Consider the following 16,639-nt stretch of genomic DNA (forward strand, 5'->3'; position numbering starts at 1 on the left):
CAGTTTACTTTTGTACCAAAAAGCAACCACCACCACCGCGGTCTAATCGGACTGTTTACTGACAGAGCCAGCAAGCTAGCCGCCCGGCCACCCAGCAAGCCAGCGCTCAGCTGCCTGCCGTTATCGTTAAAATACTCACCGTTTCCTCATCGTCTTGAGAGCTGTGAAGGTACAGAAACATCCCCACAATCCAAGCTACAGTCATCAAGATAATCACCCGAGTATTTCGTCGCAACATGGTGGCTGAGAATAGCTAAAAAATAAGGCTCACACTGCTCACAGACTTCCGCCAATACCAAAATATACTAAAGTTGTAAAGTCAAAGTATGCCAACACACCACACGGACGGGATTGAGTTTACATTCGTCTCGTTTCAGACCACAGTCCATGTGTGTACTGTCGACGTGTACTGTGCACCACTGTTGTCATGTGTGTGCAGCCAGGCAATGGGGACAAAAATATAGTCAGCTGTGAACATTCGCCATATCTAGTGTGCCGCTACAAAAGTCAACCACATGAGGGCGGCACATAACAGAGAAGAAGGTTAAAAAAAATGGCCATGCCGGGGGGGGGGGGGGGTGATGGAAAGAATATTCAATTCTGTCATTTCAATTTATTTATTCCATCACAGTTTACGAGTCAAAAGTTTCGAAAATTTTCCTGTTTGCACTAAAAACATTCAAATGCTTGGGGGTAGGTTGGGGGTGGGTTGGGGTTGGGGGGGGGGGGGGGTTCCCCTTGAACCATGAGGTTGTCATGATAGTGTAACAAGATCATAGTTTTAGTATCGTTAGGGGCGGGGCAGGGGTTGGCTGGATAGGGACAGTTAGGGATAGTTTTTCATTTTATAATCTACTAAATTTATAAGACTGACAGACTGACAAATTAAAAACTACACAGTGTCAGGTATTTATTTTCTCCCAGAAAATGTTTCTATCCCTTGAAAACTCAAGAGGGGGACAGGGGCACAAGTCACCCCCCCCCCAACTTTTTGAGGATAGGGGACACAATATCAATGCCCCCCTCCCCCCGCCATCTTTTTGAAGACCTTTATCATGAAGCCCAAGTATTGCACTGTGTAAGACAAACCTCGTGTCCAACCATGGGCTTTAATCCTTTGGGACACGAATGACACCACTTTCTGAAGGGTGGGGGACACTATTTCAAATGTCCCCTCACAAAATTGGCCTAAGATTGCACCACAGAGCATCTTAAATGCAAAATTTTCCCAGGCTCTTAAGTGGGCCTGGACCCCATGCTGTAAAGGCTTCTCACCCGAATGCTCCATCAATGACATATTTGCACCCCACCCCCCCCCCCCTGCCTTAAAGAGTGGAAGGGACGTGTCCCCCCATCCCCCTTTTTGAAAGGTGGGTGACACAATATCAGGTCCCCTTGTCTTTGGCCACCTTTATTACTCTATCCTAAAGGGGCGGGGGACACAGCATAAAATGTCTCTCCATGTTTTTGAACACTTTTATCATGAGGCTCAAGTTTCGCACTGAGTAAATATGTATGTTTTTAAAGTGCATTTCATTTATCTCTCTCTCGAATTCAAAGTTTCCTCTATAAATGTTGAGGAAAAAACCTTAAGGAAACACACATTAAACTGTAGGCTATGGTTAAGACTTCCATTATCCACTTATGTTTTATTAGATAGTCTCAACTGAAAGTACATGATTATTTATCAACTTACCGTCAACTTTTCAAATTTATTTACAAAAATAAACCCACCCAAAATAAAAGCAATATAAATTGACACAAAATAATATTTTCCATTTAGCTTTATGATATATGGTGAATGCCATTGGAATACACCATTTGGTTCGGGTGTACACAGGCAGACTCGTCCATAAGCCAAACAGTGCATCTCTAACGTTCACCATATCTCAGAATGGCTCATAGAAGGTTTTGTACTGTACTCATAAAACAAATCAGGCGTTTGAACACCATTTTCCTGTAAATTCAGGATTGACAAAACCTTTGAAATACTTTTCAAAAAAGCCAACCCCCCAACCCATCCTCAAATTTCCACCACCTAGTTGTGCATGTGTTTGACAGATTCCATAATGCAATGCCAAATCAACCATACACGCTTTGCTTGGGGGCCAGATGTACAGGTCAAACAAAGGATGAAAACCTTGTTACATCAACATCTTATCATGTTCCTTGAAAACATTTTATTTCCTTCAAAATAGAACCTAGCCTTGCTCAAGGCAGTCGAATTATTCACTCCGAAATAAGACCGCCGCTGTATAAAAACCCACCCGTATTCACTGTGCGTAAAACCCACCCGTATTCACTGTGCGTAACATCGCACGACACGATGCCCCCGTACACTATCCGCATCCCATGCGGAGGCCGTCAGGCCGACAGCCTTGTAGGATCTGTGTTGAAGCCACTGACCTCATTACTATAATAAGCGAAGAGTTCCCACGGTCAGCTCATTACCATAATGCCCGCGAAAGACGAGACATGTTTACCTCACACACCAGGACCACGGACGCATGATAGGGTCCAAAGGTCGTGATAAGGGAAGTGCGTGATTGGACGTCAAAATGAATAATTCATTTGCCTCACATCCTGTGTTGTCTGATAGGTCTGACGAACGATATACATATTCATGAGCTGCATACTAGCATATCCTAGAGCCCCCCCAATTTCGTCCACTATTGGAATTTTTTCAATACAACACATTAAAACTGGAAGATACAGACCCGACAAGGCTGTCGGCCTGACGGCCTCCGCATGCGGTTAGTGGTGTACGAGTGCGATGACTTGTGTGAACAGTATTCGTGCGATGTGACAGTGTGTATACGGGTGGGTCATTCGGTGTGATCGCACACACCATGCACAGGGTATACGGCGGGTGGGTTTACAGCTGCGTCTTTTCGGAGCGAATAATGCGACTGCCTTGAGCAAGGCTAAATAGAACCTACTGTTTTTTACTCCTTCGAACAAATAACATTTTAGTCAATCATGTCATTCCCTCAAAATAACATTTTAGAACTTAAAGATTTGTCAGGAATCAGTCAAAAACAATACACACTAAACAGTTCTTTGATTGTTAACCACTTTAGCTTAGCAAGTTTTTTCTTTGCTAAGCAATTTTGTTTGTACCTTACAGCTTTCAGAAATTGGAAATCACAGTCAGCACAGTGACCCTAAAAATAATATAAAAATGCAATGACATAAGACAAAGCTGCTCTGGTTTGCTTTATTGTGTGTTGCAATGACATAAGACTGAAAGCTGATCTGGTTTGCTGTATTGTGTGTTTGCAAGTTTCCAGCATGGTTGCCATAGTAGGTATTGGTTACAGTCGGTGAGGCAAAATGAATTGTTCTTTTAAAGACACCAAAAGGATTTTCCCCAGTCAAAAATCAATAATTTTCAAGTAAATCTGAAGGCAAGAAATAATTGGAATCCTCAACAGTACAGCACAGTTGTTGACTCCATACATATTAACTAAGAATGTGAATGATTGGTAATGTAAAGTGAAATTGACCATCAACATTTTGTGGGAAACAGAAATTGTATTCCCAATTTTTTGACATTGCTAGAAGCTTTAGATTATGTGCCATACAAAATGGATCTCATTTGATGCGAGGATTCATTCCATTATAAAACAAATATATACAAATATTTGAACAAGAATGTTTCAGATTTGTTTCAATGGAAGTTTGTTACTCAGTACATTAAATCCAATCTCTCAGCAATAAACGCACATTACAACCAAAATGTGAACAATTCAAGAAATTGATAGCCAGGTTTTTGTGAGAACCTAAAAAAGTAAATGTTTTGTCCGGGATATCACGCTTACTTCTATTCCTCGATTGAAATAAAACATATTTTCACAATATTTATGTAATTTCAGACAGAAATATTTACCAGTTCTGTACTGGTATGTTTTGTAAAGCTGTCTGTGGACAGATTTGGGTAAAGATGTTCAAGATCTTGGCAGTGTTTACTACAATTTGTAATAACATTCCATCCTAAATGAAGTACCTGTTTTCAGTGGATTATTCTGTTAGTAAGGTACTACGTTGGTGCAAAATTTTACTTCCAGCTCTAAAGATGGCATACAAACATCTGCAATTTTCCAACCGATCACTCATTTCATCTTTTATAGGCATTTCTTATGACCGACAGAAATTCTGAGAAGACTTGGGACCAAATATATATGAAGGAGAGTCCAACATTTTTACATAAATCCCCTTCTTAATAATGAGAACCAGCTCGTTCATGTCCCAAGTTCAAGTCAATTTTCCTTTGTTCCACCCAAAGTATTTAATATTTACACTGTAGTTTCCCTCATCAAATTTAAAAAGAATAACAATTAATATTCAAGTCTTTTACAAAATATGTTCGGTTCACAAACTTGAAAATATTCCTCCCCAATTTCAGGAAGCAGTATGAAGAATTTTGAAGAAAACGTTTTTAAGTTAAAACTTAAGTTATAACTTAAGTTAAAGGTACTGCACACGTTTGGTAATTGTCAAAGACAAATGTTCTCACTTGGTGTATCCCATCATAACCATAAAATAACAATCCTGTGAAAATTTGGGCTTTGCTCATCGAAGTTGCGAGAAAATGATGAAAGAAAAAACACCCTTGTTGGACGCATTAGTGTGCTTTCAGATAGGAATAAAAGACTTCTAGCTAGAAGTCTTTTAATATTTTAGTGAGAAATTACCTCTTCCTCAAAAACTACGTTACTTCAGAGGGAGTCGTTTCCCACAGTGTTTTATACTATCAACAGCTCTCCAATGTTCGTTACCAAGTCAGTTTAAAGTTAATATTTGGTTTGAGTAATTACCAAACGTGTACCTTCCTTTTAACAAGCAGAAGCATGACCATAAAATATGTAGTAATTAAGTCCCCAAATAAATTGCATAGTGAGTACAGGGCCCAATTTCATAGAGCTGTTTAACGGTAAGCAAATTTTTTCGCTTAACGTAGCAAAAATAATTGCCTAAAACCATTCGGATTCCATGCTAAACGTAAACGAGCTTAAGCACGTAAACAATCTGCGCGCAGAGATTTTAGATCGTTTGCTTAAGCAAAACAGAAGAAGGCAGTGTATTTTGCACTGTGTGCATGGCCTAGGGCTGCTTAAGAGTCCCTGCCTGTAAGAATGTACCAAATTAGGGGGGGGTGTGATTCATGGGTTCACAGATCTTCTTCCAAAAAATTAGAGTGATACACCATCATACCAAACGAATAAATCCAAAACTTTAGTTTGCTGACGCTTTCGGTTTTGGAGTTACCAGTTATCAAAGTTTGGGCCAAAAAGCCCTCAAGAAACGAATAGTACATTCCCTGTAAACACAAAAACGTGCGCCAAGGTCATCCCAGAAAAAGTAAAACATTTTTTGAAACCTCCAGTTGGGCTTATAACAAAAGTAAAAAAAAAAATTTGGGATCTCGTTGGCGCATCATGTTACGCGCACCTGAACCTTTGACGAACAGTGCCCTCGTGCCATTTTCAACGCCTCATAACTCAACGCGCCTATAGGATCCCATGAATTGAACAAGTTCAGATGAAAGAGCTTGCATCCCTAAAACAAATTTAAGTGTAAAGTGAGTGGGATCTCGTTGGCGCAGAGAGATAATAGAGGTCAAAGTTCAAATTTTACCAATATATTGCGTTTTCGCACCTCCATAACTTCGCGCGCCAACAACAAAAAATTGTTTTTATGGCAACTGGGTATTGGAACAGTTTTCATCTAATGACAAATGAAAAAAGAATCTTGGGATCTCTGCAACTTGCATGTCAAAAGATTTTTTGAAAATTTTCTAAAGTATTGTCATTCCACACATTTTGGCCTAAATTGGCACAACATTCACTTTTTTCATCACTGTAAGTATCTGTGCCAACAAGATCCCATCAATGTTTTCTTGTATTTGGTTAAGTTGAGTGTTCCTAAACAGATTTCAATTGAAAAATAATTGGGATCATGTTGGCCCCGCCAATATAACAAAGGTCAAAGGTCATATGAAACTACACTACTGCCTATTTCGGGCGATTTTGCGTCGTCTAGAAATCCACGCGCCAATATGATCCCATTAAGTTGTCTGCGTTTTATGATTATATAGATTCTCAGCAACACATAAAAAGCAAAAACCAAATGGGATTTGAGTGGCGCTAACAAATATTACAGATCAAAAGTTCACAATACATGCCTATACTTATGCATTGCTGTGGCAACCGAAAGTGAGAAATATCCCCCAATTTCAAAATGTTGGCAAACCATGAAGGGGATAGGTCCCTAAAACGAATTTTGGTCAAGAGATAGACTGGACTTGTTTTTACAAATGGTGTTAGTTTAATGTTGGTTGGTAACTGTTGCCAAGGTCAAAGGTTACAAAGAATATGGGTGTTTTTTATATTTTCTGTCAAGAGCCAACTTCAGAGCATTTTCAAGATTTTATTTAATGAACAAGGGCTCTTTCCTTTATGTTGGGGAAAACCACTTATAATATCTAGGCACATGTGATTGTCCCAAATTAATTATAGAGCCCTTGTTCATTTGATAAAATGATGACATGGCTTTGAAGTTGGCTCTCCACAGAAAATATTGGTGTTTTGTAATACATTTTCTGTCAAGAACCAACTTCGAAGCCCTGTCAACATTTTATCAAAAAAGGAAGGGCTCTATAATTAATTTGGGACAACCATATGTGCCTAGATATTATATATTGTGAGGATACTCGGCACCATGTGGTTTGTGCATCGTGTTTTCAATTGATTGTACGTGTTTTCTGATACGAACGACAGCAATTCCGGTCCCGATCACGACAAAATTAAATCTAGCAAGTTTCTAGAATTGTCAAACTTACTAATTTAAAAGCTTTAGTAGAAGTTTTCTGTGGGATTTTGCCACTGAACCCTCATTTATATGTGAAAAGGAATAATTAGTTGACTCGCCCGGCGGGCTAGTGAGGAATGGTTTTCAGTCGCCTGCCGCTATTTTCACTCGCATTTGGCAATCGGGCGACCGCTAATTTCGAACCCTGTCAGATGTCAAATTTAATTAATCGCGATTATATCGAATATCGCGATATATTGTCGATATCGCCCAAGCTTACGTACAATCACCGCTGTGCCGGCACAATAACATCGTTTGCAATGAGTGTTGCACTAAGCGCTGTGAATAGGGTGCTTAAGCAAAATAGAGGCTTTAAGGACCCTTTTTGTTTGCTTACCTATGTAAGCAAAAAACCTTGCTTAGCAAGGGTATGAAATGAAAAATTTGCTAGGTGCGCCCGTTAAGCACAAAATCGACCGGTACGGGATGCAGCTCTTTGAAACTGGGCCCGGGTGCTTAAGCAATGGGGCTTTAAGGACCCTTTTTGCTTGCTTGCCTCGCCGTTTTAAGCATAAAACCTTGCTTAAGCAAGGCTATGCAATGAAAAATTTGCTAGGTGCGCCCGTTAAGCACAAAATCGACCGTTACGGGATGCAGCTCTTTGAAACTGGGCCCGGCGCTTAAACAGGGTGCTTAAGCAATGGGGCTTGAAGGACCCTTTTTGCTTGCTTGCCTCGCCGTTTTAAGCAAAAAACCTTGCTTAAGCAAGGCTATGAAATGAAAAACTTGCTAGGTGCACCCGTTAAGCACAAAATCGACCGTTAAGCAGCTCTATGAAATTGGGCCCAGCTGTACATTGTGCACTCAATACTGATGCAACGTTTTATTTACAACTATTCTGTTAAGTGTGTTAAAGCCATTATACACTTTTGGTAAACAGTATTGTCCAAGTCCCACACTTCGTGTATCACAACTTATATATAAAATAACAAACCTGTGAAAATTTAGGCTCAACCGGTCATCGGAGTCGGGAGAAAATAACGGGAAAACCCACTCTTGTTTCCGCGCGTTTCGCCAAGTCATGACATGTGTTTACTATAAATCCGTAATTCTCGCTATCGAGAATTGATATTGTTTTAATGTTTTCTCAAAAAGTAAAGCATTTCATGGAATATTTCAAGAGAAGTCTTTCACCATTACCTTCTGCAAAGCCTGTAAATTATTTGTAAATCTGTGAACTTATTTTTTTTTTCTGTGCTGAAAGTGTATAATGGCTTTAAATTAAGTATCTTTGTCTTCGTTGTGGAAGTTCAAATATTCCATGTTTGTATTGAACAAGAAAAACAAAATGCAAAATGTGAGAAATGTACTTCTGTAACATAAAAAATGAACAGACCGACCCATTAAGCTCTGCACTATTAATGCATGGACAAATCAGACACATGCTAAGACTATGACAAATTTCAAATAGACTACATTCGGGTAGTGCAGTGTGCATTTGGAGTATGGCAGGAAAAGTTCCTCGATGATCAGAGCATACTGATCGTAACGTTGAGTGAAACCAATGGTTCTTTTCAGAACCACCCCAACTCATTTACATGGTGTTACCGCAAGCCTTACCTTATCGTATTTCCACCATGCAAAGTATAAATTTTCAAAGTTTTTCTATACGGATTTATGTACTTTGCCTTTCACACGTTTTGCAAAGTAACAAGGTCCTCTCAGTGGTATCAGTTCGCGTCGTAACAAAATACCTTGGAATAAAGAAGTGGGTGATTTTTTTTCATGAAATCACATAAAATGGTATGCCAGCTTTGGATGCAGAAGTAGCCAAAATGTTGTGCATAAAGTGGATGTGTGTGGGTTTGTATCCAAATTCAAACCAGGGACCTACAACAAAAGGGGCATTGGGTCCACGGTTGCTGTCACAAAGAAATAAAAGGGGGTCCCCGATTGCTCTCATAAAGAGTTGAACAAAGGAGGGTCCCCGATTGCAGGAGTGTACTGTCTTACCAACGCAATGTGTGTAGAGATGCATGTATGAAAGCAGAGCTTAATGATTCAGTCTATTCTCTTATGAATATAAAACAACTTAGTGATGATGTCCAAGTGACAAAATTAACGGAGCTAAACATCCACTAACCACACCAAGAAGCTCCAAACGGCTAAATCCTGATGTGACTTCTGTGTTTCCCTCTAGATCTGTAGATGACGTTCGGCGAGTTCCTGCTATTTCTGGAAGAACATGAACTGTAGCTACATAAAGGAAGGTCCCAGCAGAGAATAACATGGAAATACCCGTCGCATTAAATGTAGACAGGGCTTCTTTGCTGGTCTGAAATAAAATAATAAAGATAGCAAAAATCATTTTAGTTATTTTAGTTTTCGTAAAAGATAAACAGCTAGCTAAACCTAAAAGTTACCCACACAAATGAAGCGTCACTAAAACTCCCCAAACCTCTGAAAACTCCTGTTTAATTGTCAAAACTTATATTTCAAATATGATTCAATTGATCACAAGATTGATCAAAATAGGCTTGAGTTTAAGGGAAAAACTCACTAGATCGAAGAGGCTTGTATACATCAAAATACTAACTGAACCAGAATATTGTGTACTGGACCAGTACTGAAATACCTACTTAGCTTAACAATTGAACTATTGGAATTTAAAGAAGGTCCAACAGATTATTTATTTTGTTTGTATCATGGGCAATTATTCTTCAACAATCAACAGAATCATATTTAAGATTTGAAACTTTGCATGGTGGAAGTACGATATAGTAAGGTTTGCAGTAACACCATGTAATGATAATCTCTAAATGAGTTGGGATGGTTCTGAAAAGAACCCAGAAGACGATCAGAGCATACCGAGTTGAAACCAACGGTTCTATTCAGAAACCACCTCAATTTATTTAGAGATTATCTTTACATGCTGTAACCGCAAACCTTACTACAATCAATCATATTTATCAGACTGAAAGTCAACACTTTTTTTGTGTCAAGATTTACAAACCCGCTGCTAAAACTTCTGGCCTCAGGCTTGCGGTCCAGTGTAAAATCAAATTGGAGCCCTGATTGGCCTTTTTTGTGGTGCACCCATAGGAAAATTAGTCTTTTATAGAAATTATCAAAGAGAAAGGGTAATTTATTATAAAAATAAACATCAAATTCACCGACACTGGCACATCAAGAGAAAGCAACATTACCGAAGTGAGTGTTTTATTTCGTAATAGATGTATTTCCTGAGTGTGCCACTGTTATGTGATAATGTCTATTGGTACTCACATGACTCAAACCAAAATATGTTACGAGAGCAGCAACTGGTGCCGCCATAGAGAAGATCATAAGATGTTTGCGTATCCTATTTCTTTGGTAGTTCTCATGCATTAAGAAGGTTACCAGACCAAATGCTGCTGGTGCCTGAATTAAACAGATGAAAAGAAACACAACTTTGCATCAATGAAGCCTGGGTACTAGTATGTTAATATCTCACACAGTCTAGGATACAGACCAACATTTTGAACCTGATATGAATGGACTTATATAAAATGCTTTATGAGAATAACTCAACAAGTTTGGAATAACCACAAACCAAGCGCAAATGAGTCCATAGTATGGCAAGTATACAATGACTGAACAGTAACTATAACTCTTAATATGCTCAGGCCAGAACTGTATAATCTTGTTTATCGAAGGAACTTTGGTTACTACTAAAATAAAAATATCACAGTTTTTATTTTGTACCCTTACACCGATGTGTAATTAGCAATGTATACTCAGTGCCATTTCTATGTTTGAGGAAAAGTCCTCAGGCTACTCGAATGGAAATTGACCCCACTACTTCTGCGTTATAGAATTAAGATGTATGCAAGACCACTTCCAGTTCAAATCTTTTAACTAACAGTGCATATAAAATGTAATTTATAACAGCAGTTTTCACTGGTATCTTCCACTAGTTGAATTTCAATAAGCCTCAATCTATCAAAATCATCAAACTCCCCCGATTGATTTTGAAGAACTTGGGGCCGAGTGTAGTCGTATTCAGTAAACTTAAACACACCTTTAAAATGTATTTCCAATTTGACATCTAAAACGTTTACCTTTTCTTTCCTTTTATATCCAAAGTGGATTATACTGAATGGAGCTGAAGGATCAAATATTAGATTATAAAAGGAAACAATAAAAAAAAAGATGGGAGCTCTAGTTACTCAACCCAAACTTTTACATGATGAAGCTCTTTATAACTCATATTGACCAACTTACCTTATGAAGCATAATGGCAATAAATACAATCATTTGAACATCTGTACGACCCATTGCTGCAGCTCCCATAGCAATTCCATCCGCTGGGAAGAAATAAACAACAACAAAACATTAAAACCCACAACTTTACACAGGTGCTAATTTCACAGAGCTGCATAGCACTTGAAATTAGCCTAGCACAGTTACGTTTCGCTTAGCAGAATGTGATGAATTCTGGTTCACAAGTTTCTTTTGATAGAAAGTTTGAAAGTAAAAATGGTAAGAAATGTGTTATTTTTAACAGAAAATTGGCTCAAGTGTTTCAATAAATTCACCCACAAAATATATGGCATGTCCCAAAAAAGATTAGTATCATGAACATTGAAAATTTACATTTATTTATTAAATTTTCTTCACAGGTCTCTTCATGATGAGGGGCTCCGAGGCATTTTACAGAGTTTTATAACCAAAAAGATAATACTACGCTACCTGCTGCATGTACAACCAATCCTAACGTTGCTGTGAAACCAACTCGACTCGTTCTCCCTTGATTTTCACCTTCTCCTAAAGAGTAAATGCACAAATAATAGTGTATGTTACTTTTATGCACTCAACACAACAACAAAAAATAAACACCAGAACATTGATAATATAATTGAACCCCTTGCATTGATCGCCTTCGGTGAGGTAAGATAATGGCACCCATGCACAGGTGTAAGCGCTGCACGCAACTCTCAGCCAATCATAGGTTTTACCAGAAGTCAACGAGGGCGCTGTTTTGGACTATGCCGTCATATGCAAGGGTTTATAGACTGTATACAGAAGAGTTTGTCAATTTACTTGGCAACTGTAAAAACTGATTCTTTGCAACATATTTCTAATGGTTTATTTCTGAGCAAACTCACCTGACATCTGTGAATGTGAATGAGCATGGGAGCCTCCAATCTGATCCACAAGCAGCATAAAAACAAACCCCAGTACTAAGGACACCCCTATTACATAATGGAGCTCTTCCTCGTTGCTCTTGCCATGACTATGATGATGGGCGTCACCATTTGCTTCTGGGGGGTTTCCTTCTGCTGGTTGTGCAACAAGTGCTTGACCATCTGGAGCCACTGCTGGGAGATTCACACCTCGGTGAACATGGGAGTCTGAGGGTGAACAAAATCAATGCAATATAAAATTAGAAACAAAAGTGTTTTCTAATATTAAATACCAAACAATGGACTGGTATTAAAATAGCTATTCAGTATGTATTACAGATTTGATAAGGGTTGAATATTAGAGTACATGTAGATCATAGCTTTCTCAAATCACTTACATTTTTTGTCTGCCAATCTCATGAATCTACTGAAAAGTAGCTTTAGCCCAATCACTTGTGCAATATTTTAAACTGTTTTAATTTATCTACAAGTTTACTTTTTATTATTTATTTATTTCCTTTTATTTGTTATCCTTACCTTATCTGTTATTTATACTAATTTTTTATTCTTATTAGATTTTTAATTTATTTTTTCTTATTAGATATATATTTTATTATTTACTATTGGTTGTATAATTATCTGCTTTTATTATTTCTTTGTGTACGTTAAATCTATATTAATTTTATTGTGTACCTCAGATGTGGGGCAACAGATCTACGGATCATAGTATGTATTTGCTTTTGTTGTCCCTTGCCCATCTCAGGGTATAATGTCAATGTATTTTGTTTTGTACTGTTATGGCAAATAAAATATAAGTAATAATAATAATAATAGGAACTTGATGCTCACAAATTTCACTGGTTAAAAAACACGTCTACAAAACTATTTGTATTTCTTAACAAAACTTGTAGGGGACATTTGGACTTCAAAAGATAAAACTAATTAGTTAATATTAAAGACTTTATCGAACTGACAGTGACAATACACTGGACAACCACAATTATTTGTTAATTGTTTCTTAAAATGACTGTGTGTGTGTGTCTCGTACCTTTTTGGCTCAAACCATCCCTCCCAGTCAACTAATTCAGATATTGACACAACTCAGCATTCTTACTGTCCATCTAAAGTGGACTCTATGCTACTTGGTATTCCAAGGTTTACCTTCTGTTCCTTCAAATAAAGCATGGACACCCTCTGGAATAATAACAGCCAGTGCAGTTCCAACAAGAAGACCAGCTCCAAGAACTGTCACAAATCTTAACTTGCTCTGTTAGAATAAATAGTACAGTAAGAGCCTTGGTTTAATCAAATTCCCTTCAAACAAAGTAAATGTTTCAAACAGTTCAATAATTAAAGCCATTGGACCCTTTCGGTACAGAAAAAAAAAAAAAGTTCACAGATTTACAAATAATTTACAGGGTTTACAGAAGGTAATGGTGAAAGACTTCTCTTGAAATATTAGTCCATGAAATGCTTTAATTTTTGAGAAAACGGTAAAACAATATAAATTCTCGTTAACGAGAAATACGGATTTGTTATAAACACATGTCATGACACGGCGAAACGCGCGAAAACAGGAGTGGGTTTTCCCGTTATTTTCTCCCGACTCCGATGTCCGATTGAGCCTAAATTTCCACAGGATTGTTATTTTATATATAAGTTGTGATACACGAAGTGTGGGACTTGCACAATACTGTTTACCGAAAGTGTATAATGGCTTTAAAGCAAATGTAGTTTGTATAAAATGAATATATGCAATTTGTAATTTTACTGAAAAAGATAATTTAACTGCCTTGAACATAAATAGTTGTAGTATTTTAAATGTCCTTTGGCACAAAAACCAAAGAAAAAGAAGAAGTCTTCCTTGGTTGTTGGTAGGCTACATGTAAACAAATCAAAAATATGAATATTGCTAGAAATTATAATTATGACAACCCCTAGGTACACGAGATACACTTTGTGGATGCAGGAGCTACATATACAGCCTGGATCCTTTTTGTGTGTGTTTGATTTGTAAAAGGGTTGACTTATGGGCGAAATGGTTGTTACTCCCAATCGATCAACCCCGGCAGCTTTTTTGAATATAGTTATTTGTAGCTCGGGTCTTTGACCCTCGCAGTCCCCGGAACGTGTCTAGATGATACGAAAAAGTGCTTTCTCTTAAAGTTTTGTAAGTTCCTGAAACAAGCGAACTCAACTTTGGTTATTTGGCGATAATGCAACCCTCAGCTCGGCCTTCGAGAGGAGGATTACGTTATCAAAACTACTTTGGTTAAATATGGTCAAAAAAGGAAAACAAACAGAAACAATCCTGTAGAGAAAAACAATAGAAATGTAAGGTAATAAAGTCAGAAATAAACTGGGCTGGGCAGGCTGGGGAAGGAAAAGAGCATTTGTAAAAAAAAAAGGAAATGTGCACAGAAAAAAAACAGATTTTTAGTGAAAACACAAAAATGTTACACACAAAAACCTGCGTGGCCGTGGGGGGGGGGGGAATTTGGGCGTTATATAACACAGGGCAAGAAGTTACGACGGGAAAAGGACATAATAAAACAATTTAAAATCCATGTCAAAAGAGAGAAATAAAATAGTTAGGGCCTTGTATCAAAATAAATATTAAAATAAGTAGCCTAACTTATCTATAAAAATATAAATTTACTCGAAAAAATCAAACAACATATTTCTTTTTGTAGAAATGAGTGAAAAAGTGGTGGCAGGATACGGACAGGTTCCCCAAAGAGTAATATAAATACAGATTTTTTAAAAAGGCCTTCATCAAACAAGTCCAAATACAGTTGTATCATATTTTATGAAAATTGAGCAACTTGAGCAAGAGCAATACAAAAACTTAAAAGATATGTTATAAATGTTACTTGCCTCTGAAAGGGGGACCGTGAGTGGTATTGTTCCTGCAACAAAACACCCAACTAACATGGCCAAAGAAAGGGCCAATATTCCCCACGCATCCTCCATCTTAAAATATTGGAATCAAGTTCGTGAAAAATAATTAGTAACCAAGCTAATTAGACGTGAGAAAGACTACTACTGGCACCGCGTTCCAACATTTACCAATGTACGTGGGTTCGTGCGCTGTCAACGTGTACTCAATCAGTTTTCAGTGTTTTTGCAAAATAGTCTGATAACCCAGCATATACCCTGCAAGATATGTTAACAAAAATTTTACCACACAGGCGAAGTAGGATTCTACACTACTCATTGACCTCTGTGCTTTCTGCTCTACTCCATATAGTACTGTACAAAACCAATGATTGCTAAAACCAACGGAGGGCTAGATAGGGCGCCCTCTGCCTTTTTAATCATGGATCATTATAATGTGTTTGCAGAATAGCATGAGTTTTTATGACGAAAGTGTCAGAGAATGCTACTCAATGCTAAAGCATAGGGACAGAATCCTACACAATGTTAAAGCAATAGGACCACAATCTACACAGTGCTAAAGCATATGGCCAGAATCCTACTCAATGCTAAAGCATAGGGCCAGAATCCTACACAGTGCTAAAGCATAGGGCCAGAATCCTACTCAATGCTAAAGCATAGGGCCAGAATCCTACACAGTGCTAAAGCATAGGGCCAGAATCCTACTCAATGCTAAAGCATAGGGCCAGAATCCTACACAGTGCTAAAGCATAGGGCCAGAATCCTACTCAATGCTAAAGCATAGGGCCAGAATCCTACTCAATGCTAAAGCATAGGGCCAGAATCCTACACAGTGCTAAAGCATAGGGCCAGAATCCTACTCAATGCTAAAGCATAGGGCCAGAATCCTACACAGTGCTAAAGCATAGGGCCAGAATCCTACTCAATGCTAAAGCATAGGGCCAGAATCCTACACAGTGCTAAAGCATAGGGCCAGAATCCTACTCAATGCTAAAGCATAGGGCCAGAATCCTACTCAATGCTAAAGCATAGGGCCAGAATCCTACACAGTGCTAAAGCATAGGGCCAGAATCCTACTCAATGCTAAAGCACAGGGCCAGAATCCTACACAGTGCTAAAGCATAGGGCCAGAATCCTACTCAATGCTAAAGCATAGGGCCAGAATCCTACACAGTGCTAAAGCATAGGGCCAGAATCCTACTCAATGCTAAAGCATAGGGCCAGAATCCTACTCAATGCTAAAGCATAGGGACAGAATCCTACACAGTGCTAAAGCATAGGGCCAGAATCCTACTCAATGCTAAAGCATAGGGCCAGAATTTTACTCAATGCTAAAGCATAGGGCCAGAATCCTACACAGTGCTAAAGCATAGGGCCAGAATCCTACTCAATGCTAAAGCATAGGGACAGAATCCTACACAGTGCTAAAGCATAGGGACAGAATCCTACACAGTGCTAAAGCATAGGGCCAGAATCCTACTCAATGCTAAAGCATAGGGACAGAATCCTACACAGTGCTAAAGCATAGGGACAGAATCCTACACAGTGCTAAAGCATAGGGCCAGAATCCTACTCAATGCTAAAGCATAGGGACAGAATCCTACACAGTGCTAAAGCATAGGGCCAGAATCCTACTCAGTGCTAAAGCATAGGGCCAGAATCCTACACAGTGCTAAAGCATAGGGCCAGAATCCTACTCAATGCTAAAGCATAGGGCCAGAATCCTACACAGTGCTAAAGCATAGGGCCAGAATCCTACTCAATGC

At 38.5% G+C, this 16,639-nt stretch overlaps 2 protein-coding genes across 3 annotated transcripts in view; both read right to left on the reverse strand.

Moving 5' to 3' along the window:
- The window catches only part of LOC139938944 (polypeptide N-acetylgalactosaminyltransferase 2-like), a 75,047-nt gene extending 74,623 nt beyond the window's left edge, over nt 1-424 (reverse strand). Inside the window, exon 1 of the mRNA XM_071934623.1 lies at nt 140-424. Within this exon, the coding sequence (XP_071790724.1) occupies nt 140-238 (99 nt within the window). The 5' untranslated portion in view covers nt 239-424. The remainder of the gene's footprint in view (nt 1-139) is intronic.
- A 1,218-nt stretch (nt 425-1,642) lies between these two features.
- LOC139938979 (zinc transporter ZIP9-like) lies at nt 1,643-15,049 on the reverse strand. Of its 2 annotated transcripts, XR_011786249.1 has the most exons (8): nt 14,853-15,049; nt 13,137-13,242; nt 11,958-12,203; nt 11,542-11,616; nt 11,074-11,156; nt 10,096-10,230; nt 2,936-9,145; nt 1,643-2,201 (listed from the first exon to the last, which is right to left on the reverse strand). XR_011786249.1 is itself a non-coding variant. In XM_071934677.1 (7 exons), the coding sequence occupies exons 1-7, from the start codon at nt 14,946-14,948 to the stop codon at nt 8,903-8,905; spliced, it is 984 nt and encodes a 327-aa protein (XP_071790778.1). In that variant the 5' UTR covers nt 14,949-15,049; the 3' UTR covers nt 1,643-8,902. The 2 variants fall into 2 exon arrangements, 1 of the variants encoding a protein (XP_071790778.1); XM_071934677.1 differs by having other exon boundaries at nt 1,643-9,145.
- Nucleotides 15,050-16,639: the final 1,590 nt, after the last annotated feature.

The sequence above is a fragment of the Asterias amurensis genome, chromosome 1, assembly GCF_032118995.1.
Source record: "Asterias amurensis chromosome 1, ASM3211899v1".
NCBI lineage: Eukaryota > Metazoa > Echinodermata > Asteroidea > Forcipulatida > Asteriidae > Asterias > Asterias amurensis.

What these genes read in the sequence shown, in the direction of transcription:
- LOC139938979 (XM_071934677.1), bottom strand. Translation starts at nt 14,948, where the DNA reads ATGGAGGATGCGTGGGGAATATTGGCCCTTTCTTTGGCCATGTTAGTT. An exon ending in ATTGGTTGTACATGCAGCAG is followed by an intron (nt 11,157 to 11,541) that starts GTAGCGTAGTAT and finishes ATTTCTTCCCAG; the next exon opens with CGGATGGAATTGCTATGGGA. An exon ending in CATATTTTGGTTTGAGTCAT is followed by an intron (nt 9,146 to 10,095) that starts GTGAGTACCAAT and finishes ATTTTATTTCAG; the next exon opens with ACCAGCAAAGAAGCCCTGTC.